The 15,584-nt window shown below is 40.1% G+C and overlaps 1 protein-coding gene across 2 annotated transcripts; it reads right to left on the minus strand.

Moving 5' to 3' along the window:
* Positions 1 to 233: 233 nt before the first annotated feature.
* On the minus strand, positions 234 to 13,222 carry fxyd5 (FXYD domain containing ion transport regulator 5). Of its 2 annotated transcripts, XM_033641608.2 has the most exons (10): positions 13,037 to 13,215; positions 9,962 to 10,007; positions 6,630 to 6,725; positions 6,302 to 6,448; positions 6,164 to 6,214; positions 5,516 to 5,578; positions 5,064 to 5,093; positions 1,275 to 1,349; positions 1,133 to 1,178; positions 234 to 648 (listed from the first exon to the last, which is right to left on the minus strand). In XM_033641608.2, the coding sequence occupies exons 1-10, from the start codon at positions 13,091 to 13,093 to the stop codon at positions 624 to 626; spliced, it is 636 nt and encodes a 211-aa protein (XP_033497499.1). In that variant the 5' UTR covers positions 13,094 to 13,215; the 3' UTR covers positions 234 to 623. The 2 variants fall into 2 exon arrangements, with proteins under 2 accessions (XP_033497499.1, XP_033497500.1); XM_033641609.2 differs by lacking the exon at positions 9,962 to 10,007 and having other exon boundaries at positions 13,037 to 13,222.
* Positions 13,223 to 15,584: the final 2,362 nt, after the last annotated feature.

A 15,584-nucleotide genomic window follows, 5' to 3' on the forward strand; every position in this document is an offset into this window, starting at 1 on the left:
GGATGCAAAGATAATGCGCCAGTGGATTCTTGTTTAATCTAGGGCTTTACTCACTTACAAGCACAGAGTCACTAAGAGGCTTAGACACCCCTTACTAAACATCACGTTTTTGTTGAGATTGAAAGTGTAAAGAGCGTGCAGTATCTATCAGGAAGAGGTGACCCCGGCTTCAGTTTTAGATCCTGACGGAACACAAGTGTTGTGCGAGATTGTCAAGTATGGGATGACATGGGTTATTCTTCATAACCTTTAATAATAACCCTGGCTGTGAGACACTGCCGATGGCTGTGTTATCATTTAAAAGATACAAAGGTCATTAGAAACAAGCCTGCTTCAGGGCTGAAGGTTTGATTAAAATATGAATCATCAAGATAAATGACCGCTTTACTTTTCTTAGTGCAGTTTTGCTAAGTATAGAAATGACATTTGACAAAGATCGTTTCACGTGTCAACATGATTCATGTGCGCTATGTTTATTCAGTATTTTCTAAGCAACATAGTGTCAGTAAATCTACATTCACACACATGCTCCCACGTTTAGGTTGAGTTTTCTTCTCTTCATGGACTCGTGGTTGGTGTCTTGCAGCTTTGCATTTTTATAAACATACACACGCTCTTCCTCCTTATCCTTGGACAACTCGATATGATCTGAAAAATCAACACACGGAACATTTAAAGAAGTACTATTTAAGCAATCAATTATATTTATCAAATATTCCACAGTAAGGAAAACAAACAACGTGATTTGCAGTTGTTGCGGTTGGTCTGTTACCATTTCGCCCAACAAATAGCTTAATCATAATCTTTTTGATCTATTAATCATCACCAAGATTTTAGTCAGCGTTCTTTTGAGATATATGTCTGAAGTGACTTATTGTTTGCCATATATCACCCAGGAGCCTGTGATATAAATTACTTATCTCATTCTGCAGTTTCCCAACAGCTTGATATAAGCACCGCTACCCTTCATGCACATGGACTGTAATTTAGTCAAACATCACTTTTGTCTGTCAGCTTTCATTGTCTTAAATTATTCAGCACTTGTTCTAATCATGCACCTCTCAAACACTGCAAAAATATTACCCTTGAACATTCACTAGAATAAATGAAAATGAAAGCTGCGAGTACTTACTTAGATGACCTCTTGTGACAGCTGGGCAGGCGGCAGACCCTGCCACCTACAGTTAGACACACGCAAAAGAGTGAGAATGGGCAGCTGAATATAATTACAGTGGTTTACAAAAGACAGAAGTGGAGCTCAGAGTCACACTTACAGCCAATGACCATGATGCCCACGATGAAAAGTACTGCTGCGATTGACAGTCCAACTTTGCGCAGGGACTCATAATCTAGCCACACAAAACAGGAATCAGACACTCAAGCACAGACACAGCAGGTGATAACCAGTGTTGGGGAGCAGTGATCTACAAGGTAGATTAACTACATTTTGCTGTAACTTGCTGGTAGTTCACCTACACTCATAATTGCACAGTGAATCAAGTAGTTAAATTACTTTTTTGCCATGTTTTGTGGACTTATCTACTGTAATTATGAGCAATATTGGGCCATCAGATTGTAGCAGGCTCTTCCTACATTTCTCCCATTTACACCTGCATAGTCCTTGTTCACAGCGCCAAATGTGACCCACTCATGTGGGGGATAAGGGTACTGTTTAAACCCACCTTTAACCCAGGTTCCCTAAGACTGATAGTAATCTTTAGGTCATGGCTTCACGTGCACTTGTACAAGATTTAATTTTGAAAGCTGCTAAAAATAGCAATAAAACAGCAGCTCTATTATTATAAAATTTAATAAAATGCGAACCAAGATACTCAGACTTAAAAGAGCCATATTATAATCCAAGATGTTGTAATGCTGTTTCTATGATTTAATTATTTTGTGGTTTTTATCCAGGCTATATTGTCTGTGTGGGTGGTCACTCGGTTTGCTGTGCACCTCCATGCAGGTAAATTTTCCAGTTTTGCATGTGCATGATTTGAGGGGAGCACATGGTAGAGCAGAATTGGATCAGGACTAGTTCACATACAGACAACCTGTTTAAAAAATTACACCTTTTTTTTTTATAGATTAGCAATTTCTGTTTTTGTCATTTAAGTTGCTCAGAACCAGCATTACATCTTTGAAATATAATACTGCTGTTTTAAATCTGAGTATCAGGGTTTGCATTTTATTACATTTTCTAAAAATAGAGCTGCTATTTCATAGTATTTTTTCAGCATCTTTCAAAAATAAATCTTGTACAGTTGCACTTGAAGCCACGTCAATTACTAACATTTTTTTTACACTTATATGTGTGTTGACCTAAAGATTATAATCAGTCTTAGGGCACCCGGGTTAAAGGTAGGTTTAAAGAGTACCCTTATCCCCCACTTGGGTGGGTCACAAAAGAAAAGGAATTATTTTTCTATTTACCTTATCTACCTTTTTTACCAGCTCTGCCCTCTTTTCTTTTATCCTGACCACAGCAATGTTTGCAAAAATAAACTTGAATATATTAGGTGTTATTTATCCAGAGGTATTGCTGATTGCTGTTCACTAACAAATGTTCAGAGAAGTTGTTGCATGCTGTTTTAGAAGTTAGCTGACTAACTGAGTCATCCTGCATGATGCAACACCCCCACCTGGACTTCAGTTTCTGTACATCAGGTGTCTGACTGATGGACACTGTATACAAACCAAAGCTGACATTCCTGCACTTTCCTGTGAATAGTGTTTTTTTTATGACTGTCAAGAAGTGTACTTTTTGCAATAAATTAAACTGACTGGTATTTCCCCCTACATTCTTCATACTATGTATCTTTGTTATATTTGGATTCTTTATATATATATATTTTATGGATGTATTTATTCTGACATTTTCTCTGACATTTTTTATTTGGGTTAATGGGAGTCATACAGCTCTTAAATTATTTCCGTATATATGCTATGCAGGGGTGTAAATACAGACAGTGCAGGCAGTGGGTTTGCACTGAGGCCCCTGAGGTTGAGGGGTGATTGAAAGTGATTCAGATTGCCATTTCAAAAATATACCCGTGTTCAAAGATGAAAGATAAAAAAGAGAATATTACTAATTTAAAAACAGTGCCATTTGCTATACATGTCCTCAAAAAGGAAAATCCATCTGTGTCATGGTTTTCTTTATTTATTTATTTATTTATTTAGCTATTCTTTAAGTATTTAGCATCTATTCAAAACAAAATTATATCCTTTTTTATATAAGTATAAAATCTATAAATATACTATAAATCTCTTCAATCAAATTATTCATTTCTTACTGTCTTTGATATTTTTTTCAGACATGCAGTGATGATTGCTGGGTTATATGTATGCTGATGTTGTCCAGTGTCAAGTCTCTTGTTTGTGTCAAGACAATGCATGCATGACAGCATGCACTAGGGCCCATCGTAACTTCCTTACGCAACTGATGCTAAGTGTCCCCATTACATTGTGTCAGAGATTTCTCTATGAAATGTGTAGCCTGAGCTCTATATTTTAGAGCACTTTACTGGTGCATTTTGGGTATTATTAAGCATTAACTCTTGCTGTTTTTCCCCTATAGGAGTCATAAAGAATGTGTAATTATATATACTATTTGCACTGGGTTATGCAGTAACTGTTGTTTCATTTATTTAATAATCTGGTTTCTACCACTTCATATTTATAGTCTCTTGCTGTATGTTTCTGGACCTGGGCATCTGCTTTTCTACCTTTCACCTTGTTACACTGGCTCTCATTGTTCTCTCTGATTACTGGGGACACTCCTCATACTTGGGAGAGGCTGTTGGTGGACAGTTCATACATTCACAGAGGGACCCGATGATGCCATTATGTATTTTATGTCCTGATTGTTGTTTGAGCCTCACCTTTTTATATGAACTGCCTTTCCTGCTTGTTTTACCACTCCGATGATGACTTTGTAGCTGAAACACATCTGTTTCTGTTTGTTTTGCCTACATTAAATACCGTAAAACTTCCATTAAAAGCATAGTCCAAATTAAACACCTGGCCCCTTTTACTAGCCTGGTGTGGCTACACATTTTGACAAATAAACGCCTGTCTCAGTTAGACGCCTGGTCTGGTTGCTAAGCAGTTAATCTTTTTATAGAAGTTCTTTGGATGTATAAACGCGGTTATTGGCTACCTCAAATTATGTCTTGATTACCCTGTAAGTTATTCATATTCCTTTAGTGCGTAAGAGTCCTCAGATCAAAAGAATCAAAAGGGATTTTCATAAAAATTAATCCAAGTTGTGAGTGTTGTTTTAAACAGGATAAAGTGGTGCTGTGTCGGTATGCCAGGTGCCGTAATCCTCGAGTGCCATATCTCTCTCTGATGTCTGTTGGAACTACATGACTCATGATTTATATATTATCTGAAACCTAATTTTTAAACAAGTAATATTCAGACTGGTTTGAATAAAGAATTTGATCGTATTTCCTGATCTTTGCTGAGCAACAGTTTTGTGGTAAAGGAATTAAAGGCCTGTCTCATATAGACGCCTGTCCAAAATATAGGCCTGTTCATTTCATTGATTTACACAAATAATAGCCCGTTTATCTGTGAGTGCCTGTGTTCTGTTTGTTGTCAATATTCAGAGAAATTGTTGCATGCTGTTTTAGAGGTTACCTGACTAACTGAGTCATCTTGCTTGGTGCAATATCCCCACCTGGACTCTACAGTAGCTTCTGAAGGCAACTGTCTGAGTGTTAGACATTGTATACAAAATCAAAACTGACATCTCTTTCACTTTCCCATTCATGCCTTGTTATGTATTGTTTATGACCTGTGCACTTTTTGCATTTTAATTTTGTTCTAATTTCCTATCACTCTATATTCTCAGTTTAATCTTTTTATTTTTTTTTTTTTATAAAGTAGTTCAAACCACTTTTTCTGAGTAGCTTTAGTCAACCAGACAGTTTCTCCCTCGGTTAGCTTTGCTGTAGTTCAACTTCTGCCGGTGTGAACTAAAGTTACGCTTTCAAAGCAGCTTCCCCAACACTGGCAATAACACAAAACTAACACAGTCATGTGTAGCTTCTTACCATAGGTGAAAGCTTTGTCACCCTCCGTATCTATAAGATATAAGATATAAGAGGAGACAGAAAAGTATTGAATTAAGTTTGACTGCTGAACACAGGAAGCTTCTGCAGGAAATAAAAAACGAGAGAGAGGATCACCGGGGAACAACAGTCAGAGATAGCATGACAGATCCACTGGCCCCGCTGACATGCTGTTGATGGTGCATCAAACCCCTATCTATGGAAAGCCAGCACAGCATGAGGACACAAATATCTTATCTCTTCTTGCATAAGGTACAATCAAGCATTAATCTGTTGGCAAGAGAGGAAGTGAGGTGCTCTATTCTACCACTCCGCCATGGGTTTTGTTTGGAAGACAGGGAATTGTGATACTGTCAGTCTGCCATGAGGTAACAATAAAACCGCAACGCCTGTGGCATTTAAGGTAACTATGGAGTAGTAAAAATTTTAGTCACCCGAGGCAAATTTGTCTTTGATGGCGCTCGTAGTTATGGATGGGGAGGATGTCACTGTGGATGCTGAAAAAACAGACAGAAAAAACATTAGTTTCCTTGACTTTTTTTTGGATTTAATATCTATAAAATCTAATATGTATAATGCACAGGTTTATAAGGCAAAAGCATAATTTCATATTTTGGAAAATATTTTTTCCGGGACATACTGACTCCTTATCTTTGCCATACGAGTCCACGCTTAATTACTTCTCATTAAATTCCAGGTGCACTCCAATGTTTAACTCCATTTTTAATTGAATTTCTGAATATTTCAGTGGAATGACTCTCTTAGGAAATTTAGGCTGACACTTTTTAAAGCATATCAGCGCTCTCTCTGTCGCTCTCACTCTAGTTCCCTGCCTTTCCCCAGTACTGTAAAAACGCAGCAGAAATACCCCTCTGTATATCTCAACAAGGACAGGGAGTTTAACATTTTCTAATTACCTCATAATTAGTTTTAAAGGGAGGAAGCTTTACTGTAAGCCTTTGCTATTGATGTGAGGGGATGTTATAGCCTACTGGAGTGCTCGTGGTTTATCTACCAGCCAAAGTCAAAGGCTCCACTGACTGGGTGTTCTAACATGTGATGGAGAGGGAGCAGATTGTTACCTGGAGTGAGGGTGGTCTTTGTTTGGGGTTTTGTTGTCCCCTCTGTGGCAGCTAAAGGGACAGAAACAAACAAGTCACATCGGGTTGAATTGAAATTATGGGTGTCATATATGCAGCACTAACAGCACGCCAGACTACCTGCTGGAGCCTTAGTTTCTGATGTGGTGGTGCTGACATTGACTGGGTTGCTGGTGTTAATGAGCTGCTGCCTTGTGGTTGGTTCAGTAGCGAGGGTTTCCGGGGAGGAGTCAACCTTTCTGGTGACTCTTTTTACCACTGTCTTTCCTGTTGCATCAAGAAAGCAACTGAAGTAAATTAAACTGAGAAACACCTGTTTTTTGTCTTCAGATAGATATATAGATAGATAGATAGATAGATAGATAGATAGATAGATAATGTCTGAAATAGCCTGGAGACTGCAGACACAGCAAAGTAGCATTTCTCACGATAGCCACAAGTACTGTACCAGTGGGAGTTGGAGCAGTGGGCATTGTTGTCGCTGTTGTATTGCTGCTCACAGACTCCATTTGATCTGCGGGTGTGGAAGTTTGAGCCCTCGACACTACAGGGGAAAAACCAAAGGACACATTTTAATCGCCAAAAACACAAGTCAGATGAAGCCTCACAGCAAGGCCTCAATACAGTAAACTTTACAGGAGGAACAAAGCGCAGTGTTGTTTACCCCAGCGACTTTCTCTCAGACAATGCTGTGATGTATTCCTGGCAGTGGCCAGACTTCAGAATGTGTCTGGCCATGCAGGGGAGAGCGAGGCCTGCAGATACACTGAGAGTGTGTCACAGTAATAGTCCTGTGAGTGGGGCAGTGCAGCACAGTTACAAAGAAGTGGCTCTCACAAAACCTCTGGCCACAACAGAGCTGGATTGTTGTGTGAGAGCCCGGGACAGTGAGGCCGTTGTCTGTTTACTCACTCAGCACCTTCCAATTAGTGCTGAAGCTCTACAAAACCTTCACTTTCTTTGGCTAATGCTGTGATTCCAGATATTTTAATGAACCCAGACTTGACATGGGGTGCAATGATTTACAGCTGGCTCTAATTTATGATGTGTTGGATACATTGTGTGTGGATGGAAACTTTAATTTTGAATAGTAAACTAGGGCTGGGAAATATATCTTTATCTATGCCTTATAGAGAACCTTTTATATTTCAGTCATCTGTTTGGACATGTTTAGTGTGAGCTTATACCCAGTCTGGACTAAGATGACATTGGACCTTCAGTCTTCCAAGCCCAAATTAGGATCATAATGTATATTCAATACTCTGATAAGTTATTACATTCTCTTACTCTTGAATATTCGTGACAAGACTTTATGTAAATTATCAAACATTTAAAGGGGAACTTCCCTTATTTTACATGTTGGCATCAGCTTACTCATAACGAGGAGTGCTACTCTGAGACAGTAATCTTGATGATCTCATTCATATGGGCATTTTCCCGGCAGGTAGGTGTAAGATCCGCTTATGCACAAATATATATTTGGTAAAAATGTCTGTGTTGAGATAACATTTTATATAGTTTCTGATATTACTGAAGTTTACACACACTTTCTGTGTATTTTGCACAGTGTGTAGTAGTGGACCATGCTAAGGTTATGTTTATATTTACTATTATTTCTGTGTTAGAATACAGGCATAACTTAACTTTAGTGCACATGACAAAAAGCCACTGTTGGAACGTCATGCTTGAAACACCACAGGAGATCATTTCTACATGTGGCCATCTAACTGTATAACTCCCCCTTCTGTAGGGAGGGGAGCTAACACGAGGACACTGACAGCACATTAGGTGTCGCACCTACATTAGGCGCACTATTACTTCAGATGATGCATATTACTGCTCATATCTTGTGCAATGTTTTTTACAACATCATGCACAATATTATTCCTCAATATCATGATTCATGATCACTTGACAACGTAGTGCAATATCATTTTCTCAGCCATATGCAATATCACTGCTCGTTGTTATATGAGAGTCATTGATTAGCAGGAGCAGTATATTTTTCCACCATTTTATTTCAATTTAGTAACTCATGTATTTATCATACTCCTATTGTTACTCTATTGGGCACTGTTTTTTGCTTTTGCTCCTAAGTAACACTTCTATCTGTATATCTATATATTTAGCCAGATATTTAACACTCTACTGTTATAAAACTGGGCCCAGTGGGTGACCCTGACCCGTGGATCCCACTGGTTGTTACTGGTTGTGAACTGTTAAAATTGTGGTTGTTGTACTTAATGTTACTGTTATTTGAAATATTCTCTGGCACAAGAATTTCCTCTGGGATAAATGTTGAATTGAATTGAAGATGAGGTAAAGTCTGTGTAGGTTTGGATCATAATACATTTTTGATCATGTTATGCAGCGTTGAAGACCGCAGCAATGTCTAATACTGTGAGAACACACAAGAATAGGACATCACGTTGGTAGTGGACCAGACGATGTGTAATTTTGGAAGTTCTTTTTTTGTTTTCTTATTTGTACTCTCAAATAAACCTTGTTCAAGTTTTTCCCTGCTTCATGTGACTACTCTGGATCTTCACAAAAGAACTGTAACATGAGTCAAAACTGAGACACCTTGCAGGCTAATAGGTCCAAAAACTTGGATATGTTAAAACAAGCCACTATAGTACAGTCTACAGGGCTTACTGGGGTGGAAATAATCAAATATCTTCATCACCATCGTCACATCTGCATCACTTTTGACATTTTTTTAAAAAAAATCTGTCTCTTATAAATCTCCCAATTTTATGTAGTGGACATACTAAACCACTGGTGTACCCCTTTAAATGACAGATTAGCAAGCTGCAGCTTAAAGCAACACAATACTGAATGAAGAAATAACACACTCTTCCTCCTACAAACAATATGTTGAACTCATGAGCACTAAAACAAACCCTTGCCCAATTTAATACACTCAGAGGCTTTGCTGCTGCTGTCTTACTTCCTCTGATTGGACCAGTAGGTTGTTTTTACTACTGTTAGCAAACTTTTTACAGATATTACTGTATCAGTGCCATTAATCTGTCAGTTTGTGAATTTATGACACTTTAATCATTTACATTTTAGCGTTGCATTATCCTGTTGTTGTGATCTGTATCCAAAGCGGCTGCTGTCACTTTAAACCAAGGATGTCAAACTCATTTTAGTTCATGGGCCACATACACTGTTCAATTTCAAGTGGGCCAAAAACTATTGCATAATAACCCATGAATAAAAACACCTTGAACTTTCCCCTTTCTTTTAGTGCAAAGAAGTACAAGTACATTCTGAAAAAGTTCATCCATTTACAACACAGATGATGAACAGTCTGAGAAGTTTGAGGAAAAATAAGTGCAATTTCAACATCAGATTTTCCACATTTGGTCAGTCCATTAGTCACTGTGCATTTTCCGTTTTTTAGCAATCGAGATTCCGCAATATTGTTCTGAGACTGAACTCCAATGCAGGGTCTTCTGTACTGAAGCTGCTGATTGACAATATTATGCACAATTTTCAATACGTTTAACTATGACCAGAATAAGTATTCACTGTTTTTCAGAAAACTGTATTCTGGTTAGGGTGGGAAAGCCTCAGACGGAGCATTTTTAATGAAGTACACTAGTCACTGCTTAGCTTGCTCCTGAAACCTGTTACCTCTTAGCCTGGTCATCTACCGAGCCAGATTGGACCTTTTAGTCTGCAGCCTGTATGTTTAACACCCCTGCTTTAAACTGAAGTCACACGTGTGTTTCAGTGAGCTGATTAAGTGCAGGCAGGATTTTTTGCACTCACCTTTTAACATGACAAACAGGAGAAAGGTCAAGGAAGTTAAATAAATCTGAAAGAAAAGGAAAAACATTATGGAGAGAGGATGTGAAAACAAGATGCACCTTAAAGGTCCAGCATGTAACATTTAGAGGGATTTAGTGGCATCATGTAGATTTCTTCAAGTGTTCATTGTTTAGGAGGTTTTTACCGGGAGCTAAATTATCCACAGGGGTCTCCTCCTCTCCAAAACAAACGACCAGGTCATTAAAACCAGTAAAAAATTCAGTGTTTCTCCTACGCTGTTAGGCACATCACAGACAGGCTAGCCCAGCCCCGGCTAATGTGTGCCCACCATTTTTCTGACTCAGACATTCAGGAAGTTTTTACCGGAAGCCCAATTATCCGCAGAGGTCTCTTCTTCTCCAAAACAAATGGACTCAGTGATTTAAACCAGTAAAAATACTAAATAAAGCAGTTTCTCGTCACGACGCAACTGCTAACTACGGTTGTTGACGTGAAAATTTGAATGGCCCTATCTAGAGCCAGTGTTTGTTTTGTCCGTTCTGGGCTACTGTAGAAACATGGCGGTGCAAAATGGCGGACGCCATTGACAAGGACCCGCTCCTTGTAGATATAAACAACTTATTCTAAGGTAACGAAAACACAACAATTCTTATTTTCAGGTGATTATACACTAAAGAAAACATAGTTGTTATATTAGATTTCACAAGTGCCAATATATCCCCCTAAATTGTACACACTGGACCAGGGCTGTTTCAAGACACTCTGGGGGCCCTAGGCAAGAGGCACCAGCTACCCTCCTCCACTGACAAGTAAAGAACAGTCCCTTCATAAGTAAAGAACAGTCCCTAAAGTGCGCTGAGGTTTGTGGGCCGTTACCTGCCACAAAGAGAGAAATGTGAACGGCTTGTTTCTCCTCTGACACGTCACATACCCGTGTGCCGCCACGGCTCGGCTGTCCAGATATTTCTGGGCAGTCATGAAATCAACAAAGAGGAAATTATTGGACCTGGACCCGGGCTTCTCTGTCACCGGTAAGCCCTTATCTTGTGCCGTATTTGACAAGAATATGGCGCCTGTGACCCCCGTTCAACCCACAACCGGCAGGATTCGCTTGTACTTGCACAGCGTGCTCCTGAATGATTTGTTATATTGATATTGAGTGCCAGGTGGCCAGCGTGTGCCATTATTGGACGCCGCATGGACACTCACCCTCTTGCGATTGGACTTTGAACTTATCTCACAGTAGTGGTACCGTGAGGTAACGTACTACGGTACTGCAACAATGTTAGCGTGGGTGGCAACCAATCATGCGGGACATGGTCTCAATTTGCGTGACGCGTGAAAAGAGACAGAAATGCTGTGCAGTCCCGCACAATGCGGACATCTGGTCACCCTAGCAGCAAGTCAGCTAGTAGGGGGCCCCATTAGGGAGGTCTCCCAACGTGTCGTCGTTGCAGTGTCTAAGGGGGTTTCAAGTTGTGTCATTGATTACGGACCAAATGTCAGCAGTCACTGGGAGGCCCCCTCTAGCCACTCGCAAGCAGCAGCTAGTAGGGGGCCCCATTAGGGGGGATTCCAACGTGTTGTTGTTGCAGTGTCTATAGGGGTTCCATCATATTGTCATTGATATGGACCAATGTCAGCCGTCTCTGGGGGCTCCCCTTCCAGCTCGGGGCCCTAGGCAATTGCCTAGTTTGCCTGTCTGGTTGCGACGGCCCTGCACTGGACCTTAAACTAGTATCTCAACAAACAATATTTCCACTTTGGTAGTTTTAACACAACCTGGATATAAGATTGAAATGACTCAACCACTTTATCTAACATCTGCAAAGTAACCCGGAGCCCCTCAGATATTATAGTTAAATGAAGACAGGTCATATAAACACAGACCCCGGATCTGGTGCACTGGATTGGAGCAGATACACAGCATCCAGACAAAATGTCTGCTCATTAGCCCACAGAAAAACAATGTTAATTAAGCTATTGTCTCTTTAGCCATGGCTATGATGTTGTTTCACCAGGGCACCAGTACAAGGTGAACATGCACTGAATTTTAAATCAAAGGATTAAAGAGAGAGCGCATTCACTCTGGAACATTTTGTACAGTGCAGATCTACCAGGCAGGAAGTTGTTCTCATTGAGGTTTAGCACCACATGGCCTCTTCTCCTTCCTCCTAAAGCACACAGGCAACATCTCCCACACTCCTCACGAAGCATGACAAAAAACAGATTCGTACTTTGAATGTCAAATTTTAGAAGATAACACATATCATAACCACGATTTTTCTATTCATTTGTCAAAAAAAGAGTGACCGAGGCTGCACATTGTGTATGCAATCCTCCCACACATGTCTGTGCTGAACTTTGTGGCAGTATTGATCAAACTTTATCGCATTTTTTAAGTTCGCTGCTGTCACCAATTAAAAAAAAAGACTTTGGAGGATGTGTCAAAACAACTCCTTTTAACATAATGGGAATCCTGTACTGGTGAGCAGCATTCTCTGAATCAGTGGAAAAACATACTCTCTCCTCCCCCTCACAACATATTGCCCCTAGCTTGAAACAAAAACAGTATAGAGAAACAGGAGTAGGCAAAAAGCTGTCCAACATTGCATGATTTTATAGCAATACAGAGAACAGCAGAGGCAGGTAGAGTGACAGATGGAGGTCTAGGCCAGTGGCTTGGTTTGAATCCACCCCTAGCAGAAAATGAATCTCGATCTTTGACCTATCCTGGTGGCAGCTCGTCCTCCGGGCTTCGAACAGTGTGACAGGTGAGCGTCCATGGCCGTCATGGGCTGTGACAGCTGAGATTAGCAGGTCATGCCAATCTTCATTTCACTCCAGAGCATATGTCAAGATGAGGCCTGTTTCCCCTGGGCTGTACAGGCGTCTTTCCCTTCCCCTAGCCTGACCTGCCTGCCTGTTTGTCACATCTAGCACTCTCACTCACTCTCCGTCTGTCTGTTCATCCGTTTGTCTGTCATCCTCCATCAATCTCCCTTCAGTACGCCTCGCCAAAAACGCCCCTCAGCCCTCTGATATTTAGTCATCCATCCAGGCTATTATGCTTACCTTAGTATCCATCCTGCGAGGTGCCCGGGTCCAGAGATTCATCCGCATCCTCATCATCCACGGTGCTTTCCTCTGTGTGTCACTTCTGAAAGGCTGATGGGCTAACTGCTAACCAACCACACCCATGTACTCAACCATCACTACTTCCTCATCCAATTGTCTGAACTCTGCTTCAGTCTTTCAGTCTCTCTCGCTCACCCACTCTTTCTCATGACATGGCCTCCTCCTTCTTGTTCTTTGGCTTCCAGTCTTTCACTCTCAGTCACTCCACTGTGATCTCTGTCTGCAGTTCAGCCGTCTCTCAGCGCTGCAGCTTGTCTACTTCTCATTTCCCTACAGTATACTGTCTTTTATTATACCTGTGTGTTTGCCTGTCTGTCATCCTGTCTAGCTCACTGTCTTTTTTCTCCTGTGTTTAAACAATCTTTTCTGTCCACAGGTCCATCTGTCATCTGCGTCCATGTTGCTGTCTCCCAAACAAGAAATGAATGACCTTGCTGTAATGAGAAACTGATGATAAAGTCAAAAATGCTGCACATATTGGTGGAATCTTTAATCATGGCTTCCTTTTCATGGTGAAGAGTTTTGTTAAATATCCTCCTTTTAACTCAGAGACATTGACGATGTTCTGAATATATACTTTACTTTTTCAACAAGCTTTTGAAGAAGCAATTCTGTTTCTTGAGTATATTTCAAAATGTCCTAACATATTGAAAACTTGTTAAAAAGTCTACATCTCTTTTGTAGACACACCTACTCCATTACATAATGCGTGGGTTTTTGTCAGAGTTTTCAACTATTTCCTCAAGGCTGCAGGGATAGCTGTGTGTGATTGTGACCCAACAGCATTACCCAACTGAGAGGCACAAACCTAGACTGTTACAGCAGACAAAGCCTGCAATTCATCCACACTAGCAAAGGACAGTCTTTGTCCAGAGTACCCAGGACTCTTTTGGCTCAGCTTGTGCTCTGTCACATTGCTGTGGTTTCTCTAAAGAAACTCTCAACACTCTCCTTGATGCAGTTTGCATCATGACCCATCCTCCTCAGTACAATATTTTTCTCATGTTTTCAAAATAGAAACAAACAGTGGACTTGCCCATTTTATGCTTCCACCTAATTATATAATAAGATGTATCCTGGCAAGTCATTGGTAACCAATAACAATCAGCTTGTACACAAATATGATAAGGAGAACATCAATCTGATGAAGCAGCTACAAGGAGTTTTCAAGTCTCACTTTCAGTCTCACTTTAATACTGCTGCCTCTATATGACCTACATAAGCAAACATTCAGCAAGAAGATTGAATTTCTGTATGGTTATTCTTAATATCTTTCCTGGGGTCTGATTCCTTGTGAAATCAGACAAAACGATTTACATCACACCAACTGCAAAAGCCTATGTTAACATCTTCCCTGGTAGTGTTTCACACTAGTTTAAAGGAAACAGGAGATTATTATTTTAAGATTATTTTTAAGTTTTTTTAATTGCTGTTATTATAGCACATCTAGAGGGTGACAGGTAAGGTGTGAGAGAAAGGGGCGGTTGATTTGCAGCAGAGGGCCACAGGTTGGAATTAAACTCAGGCTGCTGCAAAGGACTCAACCTATATGGGGCACACACTCTACCAAGTGAGCTAGAGATCTTAAGTGCTATATCGTAGGCAACTGGACTTGAGTTTCTTTCATCTAAGAGGCTTCTTCAGTTCTTGGATGAGAGGTGAAACATCTTCAGGAAACTCAAGCAAGTTCCAGTTGCCTACGATATAGCACTTAAGATAACCATGACCTGGATGACTGAGAATCTTCACCAACAAGTGAGCTACAGGTCGCCCCAGCAGGAGATTTTTCTTGAGAGAAAAAGACACGAATTGACTAAAGAAGAAGAAGAACAACAACAAAAACAAACAAACAAACAAACAAACAAAAGCTAAAAAGGGACAGTGATAGAGCTGGCTGAAACAACAAGTCAGCCTTGGTCGATCATTTAACATCTGGAGAGAACTGTAGGATCTGAAAGAATTTTAAACCAATTTTTAAACTTCCTTAGAGAATGGAATGTAAACAGAATTACTTTCACAGAGCAACCAAATCTGGTCACTGTAGGCTTACATGTAACCTAGGTTTACGAAAAGTACTTTGTTTCAACATCTTCATATTATAGTTTTTAATCTTATATAGCCGCAGATGGATACACTACCACATCCTGCAAACAGCTGTGTTTCAAAAGGAAAAACAGCATTAACAACTAGAAGTGTTTTTTTTTTTTTAATTAATTTTCAAAATAAAATATTTTGAAGACATACAGAACATACAGAATAAACAATCAAAAAGTGCACACTGTAGAGTGCAGACTGCTGCCACGTGGCCGCCAGAGCCGATCACCGCCACTCTAAGAAATACATGCAGCACAGCTGTGCCCAGGTGCATTGTTACTCCTGACGTCCTTACAGTCAAGATGACAGCAAAGAGAACAAAACATGGCTTTTTTTCAATCTTGTATTGTGCCTAATTTTGGTGAATCATAACATATCAGAAATGGAATTA

Source organism: Epinephelus lanceolatus, chromosome 10 (genome assembly GCF_041903045.1).
Source record: "Epinephelus lanceolatus isolate andai-2023 chromosome 10, ASM4190304v1, whole genome shotgun sequence".
Classification (NCBI taxonomy): domain Eukaryota; kingdom Metazoa; phylum Chordata; class Actinopteri; order Perciformes; family Serranidae; genus Epinephelus; species Epinephelus lanceolatus.